The sequence below is a fragment of the Panulirus ornatus genome, chromosome 48 (genome assembly GCF_036320965.1).
Source record: "Panulirus ornatus isolate Po-2019 chromosome 48, ASM3632096v1, whole genome shotgun sequence".
Lineage (NCBI taxonomy): Eukaryota > Metazoa > Arthropoda > Malacostraca > Decapoda > Palinuridae > Panulirus > Panulirus ornatus.
The window spans coordinates 25,985,445-25,999,790 of NC_092271.1; the positions used below are offsets into that span (position 1 = coordinate 25,985,445).

At 36.3% G+C, this 14,346-nt stretch overlaps 3 protein-coding genes across 6 annotated transcripts in view; 1 reads left to right on the forward strand and 2 right to left on the reverse strand.

The window, feature by feature from the left end:
- The window catches only part of Pgant1 (Polypeptide N-Acetylgalactosaminyltransferase 1), a 162,957-nt gene extending 158,596 nt beyond the window's left edge, over window positions 1–4,361 (reverse strand). For all 3 annotated transcript variants that reach the window (XM_071690263.1, XM_071690264.1, XM_071690262.1), the window contains exon 1: window positions 3,425–4,361. In XM_071690263.1, the coding sequence (XP_071546364.1) occupies window positions 3,425–4,017 (593 nt within the window). In that variant the 5' untranslated portion in view covers window positions 4,018–4,361. The remainder of the gene's footprint in view (window positions 1–3,424) is intronic.
- A 2,842-nt stretch (window positions 4,362–7,203) lies between these two features.
- Window positions 7,204–8,968, reverse strand: LOC139763878 (uncharacterized). Its single transcript, XM_071690266.1, has one exon. The coding sequence runs from the start codon at window positions 8,808–8,810 to the stop codon at window positions 7,389–7,391; it is 1,422 nt and encodes a 473-aa protein (XP_071546367.1). The 5' UTR covers window positions 8,811–8,968; the 3' UTR covers window positions 7,204–7,388.
- Window positions 8,969–9,540: 572 nt separating this feature from the next.
- LOC139763880 (ethylmalonyl-CoA/methylmalonyl-CoA epimerase-like) lies at window positions 9,541–13,066 on the forward strand. 2 transcript variants are annotated; one of them, XM_071690268.1, is made up of 4 exons: window positions 9,541–9,685; window positions 10,992–11,626; window positions 11,900–12,029; window positions 12,444–13,066. In XM_071690268.1, the coding sequence occupies exons 2-4, from the start codon at window positions 11,415–11,417 to the stop codon at window positions 12,645–12,647; spliced, it is 546 nt and encodes a 181-aa protein (XP_071546369.1). In that variant the 5' UTR covers window positions 9,541–9,685; window positions 10,992–11,414; the 3' UTR covers window positions 12,648–13,066. The 2 variants fall into 2 exon arrangements, with proteins under 2 accessions (XP_071546369.1, XP_071546370.1); XM_071690269.1 differs by lacking the exon at window positions 9,541–9,685 and adding an exon at window positions 9,739–9,872.
- The last annotated feature ends 1,280 nt before the right edge of the window (window positions 13,067–14,346 follow it).

Below are 14,346 nucleotides of genomic sequence, written 5' to 3' on the forward strand. Positions count from 1 at the left end.
TATATATATATATATATATATATATATATATATATATATATATATATATATATATATATGTTACCGCATGCCACTTGTTCGAGGTTACACAGCAAGTGAAGTCACCTTTGCCGAGTACTCTCTCGTCAAAGAACTCTAAACGAATTCAACAAGTCCCTGCAAATGAGTGTAGCGTAACCTTGGGGATGCAAGAGCTCCAAAAGAAATGGTTTTGGGTAACACCCGGACACTTTTAGAGGGATCCTGTTTATATATATATATATATATATATATATATATATATATATATATATATGAAATAAAGAGTTCGACAGACGACTGTATCTGAAAAGAGGCAGAATAAAACCCTTTCTCTTGCTGGTAATACATTTTCTCTGATGAATGACTGGTTTCATAATAATAATAATAATAATAATAATAATAATAATAATAATAATAATAATAAATATTCTCCTAATCTTTGAACGAGTTCTGGCTTCGAAGAGTGGTTGCCCTTAAGACAGAGAGTACATTTCCGTATTCGTTACACTCCTATATACGGACGACATATGTAAATCATGACACACTTTCAGGACATTTCAAAGAACTCAGGAGCATGGACTCGCATACAAATATATACAAATCAGAACTCAAAGCATATCAATAATAGCACTAGCAAAAGCAATCTACAATCTATTTCACACACATAGTCAATATATTGTATATATATATATATATATATATATATATATATATATATATATATATATATATATATATATATATATACACACCTTGGGGATAGGGGAGAAATACATGGACAGTAGTCCACGTATTCCCTGCGTGTCGTAAAGGGAGACTTACAGGCGAGGGAGCTGGGGAGCTGGAAATCCTCCCCTCCAGTTTTTACTTTTCCAGAAGAAGGAACAGAGAAGGAGGCCAAATGAGGATTTTCCCTTTCACGCTGTCCTCTGTCCTTAACGCTACCTCGCTAACGCGAGTACGTATGACAAAAAATTATATATGTATATATATATATATATATATATATATATATATATATATATATATATATATATAAACGGAGTTCAAATGTAAAAGTAGTGATCGCCCTTTACAGTTGCGTAATCCGTTCCCGTTGTCCCGTGCAGCCTTGAATATTAACAAGGAGGATCTTCACCAGACACGGCGGGCCCTGTGTCCTCCAATGCATCATGTCTGCCTGTACCAGTATTCAATTAATTCATCCGATTCAACCGCAATAAAGAGCGCCGAATTTTCCGACATATGTGTTTTCAACATACATATCAGCAAGTAACTCATCCATACAGCAGTCTAGTCATTATCTTTACTTTTCAATATTTACTTATGGGAACATTTGACTCAATGTGAAAAAAAAAAAAGGTAATTAATTCTGGAATTCTGGGAGGTGAAGACGAAGCCGTAGCAGGTACAGCGTACTGTACTCAATGCTCCGGTGACCTAAGATACAAGCTGGAGGGACTCACCCAACTAGTGGTTGGGTGACAATGTACACCACGTACTATCTCAACAACGAGGACATTCGATGCCTCCAAACACACGCGCCCCTGCAACCAACCGGGCCGACATCCGGTGCAACTAGGGAGTCAGCAAGCACACGCATGGACGGAGATTCCAAGGGGAACTTAGTAACACCAGACGCAATATATATATATATATATATATATATATATATATATATATATATATATATATATATATATATATTAGCGAGGTAGCGCAAGGAAACAGGCGAAAGAATAGCCCAACCCACCCACATACACTCCTATGTACCTACACGCCCACACACGCACATATAAATATCTATACACTTCAACATATACATAGTCATACTTGCTGCCTTCATCCATTCCTTCGCCACCCCACCACACACACACACACACACACACACACACACACATATATATATATATATATATATATATATATATATATATATATATATATATATATATGCTGTAAAATATAGGTACGTGAGATGTGCTAATTACTTTTTTTGCGAAAGGATATTCTCTCTCTCTCTCTCTCTCTCTCTCTCTCTCTCTCTCTCTCTCTCTCTCTCTCTCTCTCTCTCTCTCTCTCCTTCCGTTTCCAATATTCTAATATTCCAAAAGAAAGAACAGACTAGGGGTCCAAGTGAGGATATTACCTCTAAGGCTCAGTCCTCTATTCTTACCGCTACCTCGCTAACCCGGGAAATGGCGAATATGTAATATATATATATATATATATATATATATATATATATATATATATATATATATATATTATCCCTGGGGTTAAGGGTGAAAGAATACTTCCCACGTATTCCCTGCGTGTCGTAGAAGGCGACTAAAAGGGGAGGGAGCGAGGGGCTGGAAATCCTCTCCTTTCGTTTTTTTTTTATTATTATTATTTTCCAAAAGAAGGAACAGAGAAGGGGGCCACATGAGGATATTCCCTCAAAGGCCCAGTCCTCTGTTCTTAACGCTACCTCGCTAACGCGGGAAATGGCGAATAGTTTGAAAGAAAGAAATATATATATATATATATATATATATATATATATATATATATATATATATATATATATATATATATTCCTATGAGTCCACGGGGAAATGAAACACGGTAAATTCCCATGTGCACTTTCGTGTAATCACATCATCAGGGGAGATACAAGAAAGAAATACATGTCAGTTGATATACTACGAAATGATGTAGCTAGGACGCCATTTGGTAAAAAAGTCAAATATATATATATATATATATATATATATATATATATATATATATATATATATATATGAGATAGAGAGAGAGAGAGAGAGAGAGAGAGAGAGAGAGAGAGAGAGAGAGAGAGAGAGAGAGAGAGAGAGAGAGAGAGAGAGATCCTTTCGCAAAAAAAGTAATTAGCAAATCTCACGTACCTATATTTTACAGAAATTAAAATCCCATATACCGTCCAGGTGAAGCAATAAGTAAAATCCGGGAAGACTGGTAGGCTTGTCATGCAGTGCTCTCATGCGGTCGTCATGCACCAGCTGTTTTTGACAACCAACTTACCAACAAGCTCTTCATCATTCATATTCTAACGTGCATATTTACTATTGAATTAGGGATCTGAGACATGAAACCTATTCTGTGAAGGCAAAATCTTTTACTACTCGTTATCATTTATAAAAATACAGCCTAGCAAAATATTTCTCATAACCACGTAAACCTTGTAGCCCTGAAACATATCCTCTTGCTTGAGACTTCCGTAGAATCATATTTTCCTTTTCATCACGGATATAATTTGACAGAGTAATCTTTATCAAATAATATATCCCTTAAAATTCTTTAAATAAATAAGAATTCACGAGCTCAACCGTACACACGTTGTAACACTGATGATCACCATAATAAATGGTCAGATACTTACAGTGGGTCCCTGGAATCAGGCACGGAGCGATTCAGCGAAATCTTATCACTAACGATAAGATTAAAAGCTTCCTTCTTCATGATCTCTTCCGCCAATCTCCCTTCATCGCCTGTAAGTCTGACTACCTTTCCTCCTTCTCCCAGGCCCCGGACGACTTTCATTTCGTCTTCAGCAAACCATCGATTAGCCTTCATCTTCTCCATCTTCTCTTCATCACTAGGAATGTGTTGTTTTGGAGGCTCCAAGTTCTGGGCCTGAGGCAACTGGGGAGGCGGTAATCTTATCGCCTGGGAAGGGGCATGTTCCTCCTCATTGTTGATGTGAACAATCTGTTCGACAGGTTGGGCTAACTGAGCCACAGGTTTGTGGGATTTGGATTCATCAACATTTGGAATATGATTCGGTCCTTCCTTTTGATCCTTCCTTAGGGAAAATTCTCCACTATCAACCTCCGGAACATCATTCTTGAACCAAAGGCCTATGAATCCTATGAAGGTACAGAATCCCAACATTTTGAAGATGAGACCACGTCTCCTTGGGTATAACAATTTCACACCCATTTTCTTGGGTAAATGAAGGTGGTAGTTAATCATGTAGCTTGATCTGTTTAGATATTCGGAAAATAGTCAGTGCCTGGTTGGTATATCTCTCGACACTAGTTTCATTCAGAACGAGAAAAAATGGGGATACAGGTGTTTGCAGTTCTACTGTGAATTATAACAATGATCATATAAATGCTCTTCATCAACTCATAACTAACTCCTGCTCCACAGTGTCAAACACGTTACAGTCACCATTAATTTGCGTAGATTCTCAGTTCGGTGCTAGACACGTAAGTTCACGCACGAGAGACGAGTGATCAGCACACGTACATCAGATACTACTGAGCACCAGAGAACAACCGTGCGTTACCACGGCTGTGCTCACACTGCCAGCGACGTTCATTTCATGATCCAACAGACTCTCGCTTCTCTCAGGGACCAGCCATCGCCTGAGGCCCCAGACGTGGCAACGCTCCTGCGTTTCCATCCGATGCCTAATCCATGCATAATTTCTGATATTCTTACAATATTTTTTGCATTTATGTATCCATACATCTTAATAATAACTTTATGGGTATTCTAGTGTTGACTGTAGACAGTCTGGCAGACAGCAAATACTGTTCTATATTTAAGTAGAAAATTCGCAAAATGGTGTACCCACGGTTTGTGTTTACAATATCCGATTGTGTGGACTTTGGCTTCATCTTAATATAAGCACGCCTTTCAATAAGAAATCATATTTCTTTTTTATTCTAAAGTCAGTTGGCATATATGTTGATATATAATATACATATTTTTGGCGAAACATATGACGGAAACGTGAAAACGGTCACCTACAATAATGCGCCTAATGTGAATGGGACACAATAACATTAGTTACACACTCCCTAATACCTCACACAAAGGACAGAAACGAACAGATTACTCATTTCTCAACTAACTGGAAACAATTACTTTGCAGATTAGGTTGTCTTTTTTTCTGTAGCCATGCAATATACCTTTCTCGACAGAATAATGATTATGGTTGACATTATATCTATATCAATCTATCTATCTATCTATCTATCTATTTATATATATATATATATATATATATATATATATATATATATATATATATATATAAATCTAATACTTTATTCGTCTAAACACAGCTTTACATAGAAAAAGCATTTCTGCAACGTCCAATTTTTCTCTTACCTGCATGAAATTATCACTTTTCTATTACTTCATTACGTGTGTCCCCTTTCCCTCCACTTGAGTGGATCATATACATTTACGTACGTCTTGGGAACTGATTTAGCCAGGTAGAGATTCCCTACCGCACACGAGGCGGGTGGTTCTGGACGCCCAATATTCTGTTTTCCTAGATTACCTAACCTGCGGATATATTATTGGTTATGTATCACAACGCTTAAGATCTGTGCGATACTTCACCTTGCTTTTTGAAGCCTTAAAGTTCAATCAACAAAATGCTTACCCATTCAAGCCTTTGGGCTATCCAGCGTTATTAGTATTTTCTGTACTTTTCGGTCGCCATAAGACAGTGGCTTTTAGACCCAGTGTTAAACAATTGTTTTCTCTTTGTTAGTCTTCTTACCCTAATGTGGAGTTAAAATGACCATCTTTCCCCACATGGCAAAGTGATGAAATACTTGTTCAATGCTTTCTGTTTCAGAACTGTTTAGGCTAAAGCTCAATGTAATATACATTTTACTGGTCTTATCACTTAAAGTTTGCATTTCAAGTATGTTCTCTTTTCCAAAGGCGTTTTCTTTTTCAAGTACGTCTACCTTGCAAATTTTTGGGATATTTTCATATCCTTACGCTGAACGTAACCAAACCTAACCTTCATAACGCAGATAGGGCTTCAAGTAGAACCCAAATTTCTTTTGCGTCTGGGGGCCAGTCAATACTCTACTTCACATAAAATGGTAGTAATTGTACAGATGTGGCGGAAGACCATGATCTGACTGACCACGAATTGTGAAAATGCGATCACATAACTGTTGGAATGACACTATAGTATGAGAATGGCCAGACGGTTTCATAACGTTAAGGCCATGGTGTGGAAATGGTCATGGTACTGGCGTAACAACGTTGTGGCACTGCCCACAGGGTACAAGTCGCGAGCGATCGTAATGCTTTTGGAGCGACCATGGGAATGCAAGAGTGTACATGGTTCAAACATGATCATGAGAGGGGTCATGTAGATATGGGAATGACAGAAAACATGAATGTGCGGAAAAGACCATGGTGTGGAAACAACTGTATAGTGTGGTATAGATCATGGAAGTATAGAACTTACCTTAAGAGCTTAAAAATAATCATGGTTATTAAGTCAGTGAATGTAAAAGTGTGCAAAAGTAATAATACTGGCCTGACCATTAAAGTGACAGTACCCTTAAAAACAGAACACACCTGTGAAAATCTGGGGTTGATCATGAAAGTAAATCAGTATAAAGGCATCACTAACCAATTTTGTGGGTGACCATATGGTAGGTCTGCTTAAGCAGTTTGGCAGTTACTATGATGTGGGAGTTGCTCTGGTGTTCCGGAGTTGCTGCCCTAACCAGTGCACTTGAAATACCAACAAGTATTGGGTACTGCATGAATCAGACAATCATTTCTGTATCTCCGAGTTGTGCGATCCATTGCTGCACAGGAAAAAAAAACAGAAAAGTTTATAAGAATTTCATATTGAGACTTTAGTGTTCATAACTAATGAGAAACTTAAAGTGAAAAAGTAACCAATCAACCTTCAGGTACACTAGAAAAATTTACTATGAAAGGGTTCCATTACGTAATTGCTATCAATAATATGTTGAAATCACATTAATGCAGCACTAAGAGCCATACACACAGTGTATATGGATGTAGAATTATCCTTAACACCTGAATGTATAAATATTTCGGTTAGTGGAATGTTGCCCGCCTTAAGCCAAAACAACATTGCTAAAATTAATTAATGAAAGTCTTACGAAAAGATAGTCCTCTGTGTATAATACATACTCTAAAGGAATCTTTTCATGGTTGCTCTAGTATGATTTATACCTGTATTCTTCTCGTCATATCATTGATATTAGTTATTGAAATTATTTGGTGATTATGGAAAATAGGTCATTTCTTTTGCAGTTGGAATGATTTTATCTTACATTTTTCACTATTAGTTTTACATAAGTGAAATCAGTGAAATCTCATAAACCACATTATAAGGTCAACACAAAAGAATTATAATTCAAAAACAACCATTCTTTAATGAGAAAGATTTTTTGTATGTACATTAAACTCTTAAAATGTCAACATTATATATTTCATAAATGTACATGATATTACAATATACTGATACTGTAATTTGAACACAGCTTTGGTAAATATACATGAAAAGTATTCTCTTCGCACTCCTGCCATTTTTCAAGGCCTCATAATATATCAAAGAATTTCGATAACAATTCTTCTATTCTCTCCAATTTAGCTGAGTTTTCCTTGGCTTTCTCAGAAAGTTTTTGTTCTATTTTTTCTATCAGTCTTTCTTCCATTTCTGCAAATTTTTTGTCAATTACTTTTTCAAAATGTATTAAAAGATCTCTATTTTCTTTAGTGCTTACTTTCCTGTTACCCTCATGCATTTCTGAACACTGCACAACATTCTTTTCAGCTTCTCTTAAACCAAAATTCTCATCTGAACCTTTGGACAAGTGTTGATCCTTGGATGAATCAGGAACCTTATTCACTAAGCAGCCAGTACCTGATTGGTTTCCTTGTTGAGGTTTATTTGTTGAATTACTACCATCACACATGAGGGTACTACTATTCACTAAATTGTTACTTAACACTACAAGTTCCTTCAAATTTCTAATACTTTCTTTATCTGTCTGATCAGATTTACCTTCATTTTCTTTGCAGTTTTTGTGTTCATAGTTTGGCTCAAGGTTCTTCATTTTATCTTCTAAGATGTGTTTTATTTCCTGAATGTTTGCATCTGAACATAAATCACCAAAGGGCAAATTTTCACCTTTTTCCAAATCACACTCCTCAGTATTTTCTCTTAATGAATCTTGAGTTTGTTTTCCATGACTATTATCAATGCCAGTACCCATGTATATCTTTTTTCCACTGAAATCTAGTTTATTTTCCAAATCGAAACTTGACGAAGTCGATTTTGGTGTTGATTTCATGGTGCTAAACATCATTGACATCAAAGCCATTGGACTGTTCCCATGAAAAGGACCATCAGAATCATTTGAATTGTTAAAATCTTCCAGCATTTGGCAAAATTTCAAGGCGGGATCTGACATCAGGACATCTTTGTCTTTCAAAACTAAGGACAAATGATCACTACTAAATCGGCCACCACTCTGTATGGCTGGCTCCATAGAAGTCGTAACGTGGAAACCATACACCCACAAAGATTCCACATGACATGTAGCCTTCAGTTTCAACATGACCATTTCCTTAGGGCAATCTAAATGCACTTCACACTTGAATATTCGGGAATCATCAAAGCTTCCCATTAACTTTCCATGCACAGTCTTGCAATATTCATCATGCAATCCGACATAGACTTCCACTATTCGAGCTTCGGAGAGAAGCATAATGCCCGATACAAGCTTATTTCTCTTCATTCCCTGTTGTTTTGGCCACACACAGGTCTGTCCAGGTAGTTTTGACCCTAGTCTTATATAGCATTCTTCACTCTTATTAGAGATCGGTTGTATCAAGCTTATGCACTTGTCTTCGTCTAGAAGCTCTACTAAACTTCCTGAGGGAAATGTAGTCGATTCCTGAATACTTTCGTGTATTCTGACGTTGTTTTCTGTGGACCAGTTACTTGTGGCTTCCATCTTTGGTTTGTTGACAAATAATGACACCCGCCATTAGCCGTACTGCGACCCACAGTCTAGATTCGCATCGTCTTCAGGCATATGGTAACACATCGAAGCTGGTGATCATCGAAAGACTTATATGTTAAATAACAATTACCGATAATATATTTTCCTTACCGTTGGCTAGGTCGCTGCTTTCGAAAAATAAACATCAGGACCCGATCCCACTGAATCTGAATCCTCACTTGGAAGTCTAAAAGGTCTGAGGAATTCATTGGATTCATAAGATTTGAGTATCAATCAGTTTCCTTTTGAATTAAGTATCTATTTCCAACCAGAAAGGTAAACTCCAGACTGCATATTCCTCAGTCTAATGGAACGTTGATGTTAGATATGAGGACCCCATTTGGAAACCTGAATTCAGAATTTCATTCTGAGCACATTAACATTCTATTCACCAATCTGTTATCAGCATGGATTTTAACCAATAATCAAATAAAAAGTGTGATGGTGCCTACTTGTTAACAGATACATCAAATAGCAATTCAGAAAATTAATTCTACCTGGTATTGATAATTCATATGTATCTGAAAAATTCAAGTTATGCAATAGGAAATCCTTGTTTTTTAGATATTACCATTGCCAATTCGATATAACTGTACTTTAGAATGAACTTATCATAATGCACTTACCTCGGATGGTATCAATATGTATTAAAATTCATTATTTACACAGAATATAAATATTTATACTTACAATCCTTGAGGCTTCAGCCGACTGGTGGAAGATCTTTGCTAGAGCACCTTTGTAGTTCATCAACTTGTTCTGGACCTTTCCACTCGGCAAATGAAAGTGATACTAATAAGTATAAAAAACGACTAAGTTGACACTTGGTAAGTGTCCTCCAGCAGTTTGTATGACATGAAGGTTATGTTTGTGTATAATAAGTGAACTTTGGCTTGATTCCAGAAAGAAACTATCACCAGACTTACTTAGCAGACGAAATTATGAAACTGGTTTCGGCGGCTTCGCCTTACAGCAGTTTCATGCCTGAGGAGTTGTTACGACGAGATGAATACTGTATGTAACCTAGGTTATCATTGGTTTGGCGTGATACTCAGGTTTAGGTTAGGTTTGGCATGACTAAGTTATGTGTGAGGTAATTCGTGAAGGTTATGCAGTTTGTGAGTATTAACTTTAGTGACTCGGGAGTTGGAAATGTCTTGCTATCCTCTGATTTACAGTGCCCGTACCCTACAATCACTCAATTTGATATGAATCAAAATGCCCAAAATAACAATCTGCTATATTTATTCATTTCTCGAAACTACTATTCCACCATGAAACAATAACATTGAGTATCCCAAGGTAATAGTGGTGTGGAGCTATGGAAGAAAATCTTGATTTTGCTTTACAGCTTAACGGCCAGTATGTTTATTTCATCTTCACTTTCTGTGTACAGGAAGGCGACTTAAAGGTAATTACCTCTCGTTCAGCATTTATTTCAGTAAGGGTTAAGATCTTTTATTAGTGATAAGAGGATTCATGTTGTGGGTAGTCTGTTTTTATATATGGGTTATTGCAGAAGAGACCTGGTTCATGGGGCAGCTTCTCTGCACTGATAGTATATAACAGTTAATATTAAAACCCATAAGCACACGTATCGACGTTATTATACAATAATTCTCACCTTGTACCAATAACATACTGAGTAATTGCATGGCCTTCTCATTCATATTTATGCACATTTATATACTTTTAAGTGTTTTAGCCTTAATGTAATGTTGAAATAAGGCACACTACATTGTATACATGTGATGAGTGCTTAATGCTAGTCTTGTATTTTTTGGCAAAATCTCTTTATGACTGGGGTAGGTAAGTACTTTATCATCAGTGTTAAATCCAGTCCCTGTTTCTGTGTGTGGATTTTGATGCTAAACAGGATTCTACAATGATTTTCTTGTGTTAATTTTCAGTGAACAGGATAGAAAGTAAAAAGAGGTATATTTTTGTTTATCGTGTGGGTAAGAGGACATATTTTAAATACAGTATAGCTTATATTTTGATATGTAAATCTGTTGTTTATGAAATAATGTAGAAAGTATATTACAAGAATATGAAGTTTATATAGATAAAATCAATTGTAATTAACATATATTGATTTATGAGTTTTTGTCCTAATTTAGCTTTCTTCAACAGGTCCATCACATTTTTGGTTATGAGGAAGTTACCACAGACAGGCCGTTTGGCTGATATTTTGCATAAGAGCTTTGTTTTGACCTGTGCGGGTGTGACTTTGTTTGGTATAAGCTTTGTTGGAGAACGTACTTACACCTACTTTACTAAGACCAAACCTGCAAGGTTATTGGAGCAAAAACAACTTGAAGCAAAAGAAATTGAAGTCAATGAAACTGAAGTTCAGGATATTGCAGAAACTTTAAAAGTTTAAATAAAAGTCTAAAAAAACAGGAACGGTGAAGACTTTCATAATATTCTTCCCAACATTGTGAATCTTTCAGGTTTTTTAACCTTTTTGCATGGAACATTTTCCATTTTACTTATATCTCTGAATAGAAAAGCTACCCAAACAGCACTGTTTTTGTTGTAACAGAATAAGATTTCATGAAATTTGTGACAATGATGAGAATAGCGCTTTCTCTTACACAAAGAGCTCCTCAACTGACAAGGATTTGTGGTGGCATTAAATGTCTTAGCCATAGTGTCACTGCATACCGGGCTTCATCTGAAGTTCCTCAGACTCTGTGGAAGTTAGGAAGGTTAAATCATGTGGCTATTGCAACTCCTGACCTTGAGAAGAGTACTGCCCTGTATAGGTAAATATTCATAATAACCATCGAGGTCCTTCCTTATGTTTGTGTCATATATTTGATTGAATATAGTGCTTATGTGCTTGGGCTTGAATATCATGTTATGAAATATATCATGCTTGAGGAATATACCAGTGAGGAGGGGGATGCTCTTAAAAGGAAAATCTATACCAATGTCTGTCTTGACCCTATTATTTGTGGGTAGTTGTAATTGATGTTTTAACTATGGAAGGAGGCTGGTCTGCTCTACTTGTTAATAGGTATAATACTTTCTAAAAGGGATGTCCTTGGAGCAGAAGTAAGCGATGCTGTGGCTTTACCAGAACACGGAGTTTACACAGTTTTTGTGATGTTGGACAACACAAAGCTTGAACTTCTTTACCCACTTGGAGAGAACAGCCCCATTCAGGTAAGAATTATAAACAATGGTTAAGTGGAAAGTAGTTTTGTGCAGTTGAGGTTGCTGTTCATTTGTTCTTTATGCTACTTCACTAAGGCAGGAAAGGCAGTTAGGTATAGGGAAAAAAAATATACCTTTTTTTCATATATTGCTGATTAATTATAGTTTGGAAGGTTGGAATACAGGAGAGTTCCTTTGCCTCCTGAGGCAAGACTGCTTTACATCTAAGTCCGAGTACCAAGGTTGCTTTAACAAAATAGCAGACTCTTTGAATACCATTTTGTTTTAAAGATTTGCTTTAAGTGAAATCTTTATGATCCATTATTTCTGCCAGCCTTAATGCTTAGATATGTTAAAACATATTCATTAGTGAAAGAAAAAAAAAATACTGATTGATTTAATTTTATAATTATCATGTTTCAGAATTTTCTTGACAAAAACAAAAATGGAGGCATGCATCACATCTGCATTGAAGTAAATGACATCAAAGCCGCAATGAGAGACCTCAAAGAACAGAATATTCGATGTCTGAGCAGTGAACCTAAAATCGGCGCCCATGGTAAGCCGGTAGTATTTTTGCATCCAAAAGATTGTGCAGGAGTGTTAGTTGAATTAGAAGAAGCATAATTACTCATTTCAACATTTTACATAGCAAGTATCAGTAACATCATAAGAATGTATCTTGATGTGAACTGGATGCAGTTCATGCATTAGTGCCATCCACATCTGTTTGGGTAGATAATGTTTTTGGTATAGTCCATCATAACAGGTGATCCATCATTTTCTCTTACAATTTATGAATGGATGATGACCTTAAACAAAAGTGTAATGTTCTTAAGTTTTGATGATTTAGGCTGAGATTTGTTTGTTGATACCAGTGCTGAAATATATTGGCAAGGAAATGATATAGTTTTAGTGAATCTAAGTATACAAGCCGATGCATTTGATTAACTTGTTCAGTTTGGGCAGAATTACGTTATATATTTTCATGACCACATGAAGATTGGAAATTTAGTCCCATGGGTGTAAATAAAAGCTAAACATTTCTAGGAACATTATTGTCCTCGGAACACTATGCAAGTCAGTAGTGACAAACTTTTAACATATGACTTCAAAGGGTATTGGGAAAAATTTATTACTCTTTGGACCAGCCCAAGATAGCTTTAGAAAATTTTATTGTATGTGCAACCACTCATATTTTTGGTTGCAAATTTTAAGAAAGAATTTAGGATTTTGAAACTTGTGTTTAGCTTTAATATTATGTAATGTCAGACCAATAGTATGCTGCATCATGTTCATCAGTATCATACACTGAGCATGAAAAATTGACACACTGTTGTGCACCACCTAATAGAGGATCTGGAAATTTCACGTGTAGTATTAGCATGTGTTTTCTTATGGAACTCAATCTAGCTGCATTTTATTACTGTGAAGTTTTCTTAACCCTCTATGTGCACTATGCAAAAATACCAAAACTTTTTTATGAAATAACCTTCCTTAAGATCAAGACAACTCTTACTTTAGGGAAAAACACATTAACAAGGAAATCAATTGGCTGATCCTAATGAGGCAAGTTACATAAACTTTCATTTAATGACTACTTATCAGATGCAGAAAAACTTGAACAAATAAATTTTTCGTCTGATTTGAAGGAAACTTTTTTAGTTCAGGAAAAATACATTACTTACCAGATTGGCTAATCTTAACCAAGGGTGGAATGGGTACTATGGGTTAGGGTTAGCACCACAGACTCAGTGACCACCTAAAAAGGGCAAATAGTCACCCATCAAGGTCACTGACTGAAGCCTCCAACAAGCTTCAGTGACTCATCGATTGGTTTGAACATTTATGGTTGGCTAGAACCAACAGTACGTGTAACAGTTCAAGTTGTGGTGGGAAATCACATGCATAGATTAACATTCATAGCGCCCTGCTGTTAATCAACAGAATGACCCTTGGTTATTACCATCATCAAGGGAGCACTTTCCCTTGGATGTGGTGTCTGTCTCTCTATCTCTGATGCCCATTTCTCCCGGCAACTTCCTCAAGATGGTGGCCACGGCAAAAGTTTCCATATCTAGTAAACACCAGAGGTTTTAGGTAATTATAAATAAAAAAAAAAAAAATCCTTGTGGTTAGGAAAGATATACATACTACCCATATATCCTGTAGGTTTTAGGTCACTTCAAAATGGCAAGTGGAAATTTTCCTCCTGTATTATCTCTCAAAAAGTGGGAACAGAGTAAGATCCCAGGTAGGAAGTGTTCCTCAAAGGCTCAATCTTTAGTTCTGATGTTATGTCACCCTGTTTAGGTGCATCAGGATG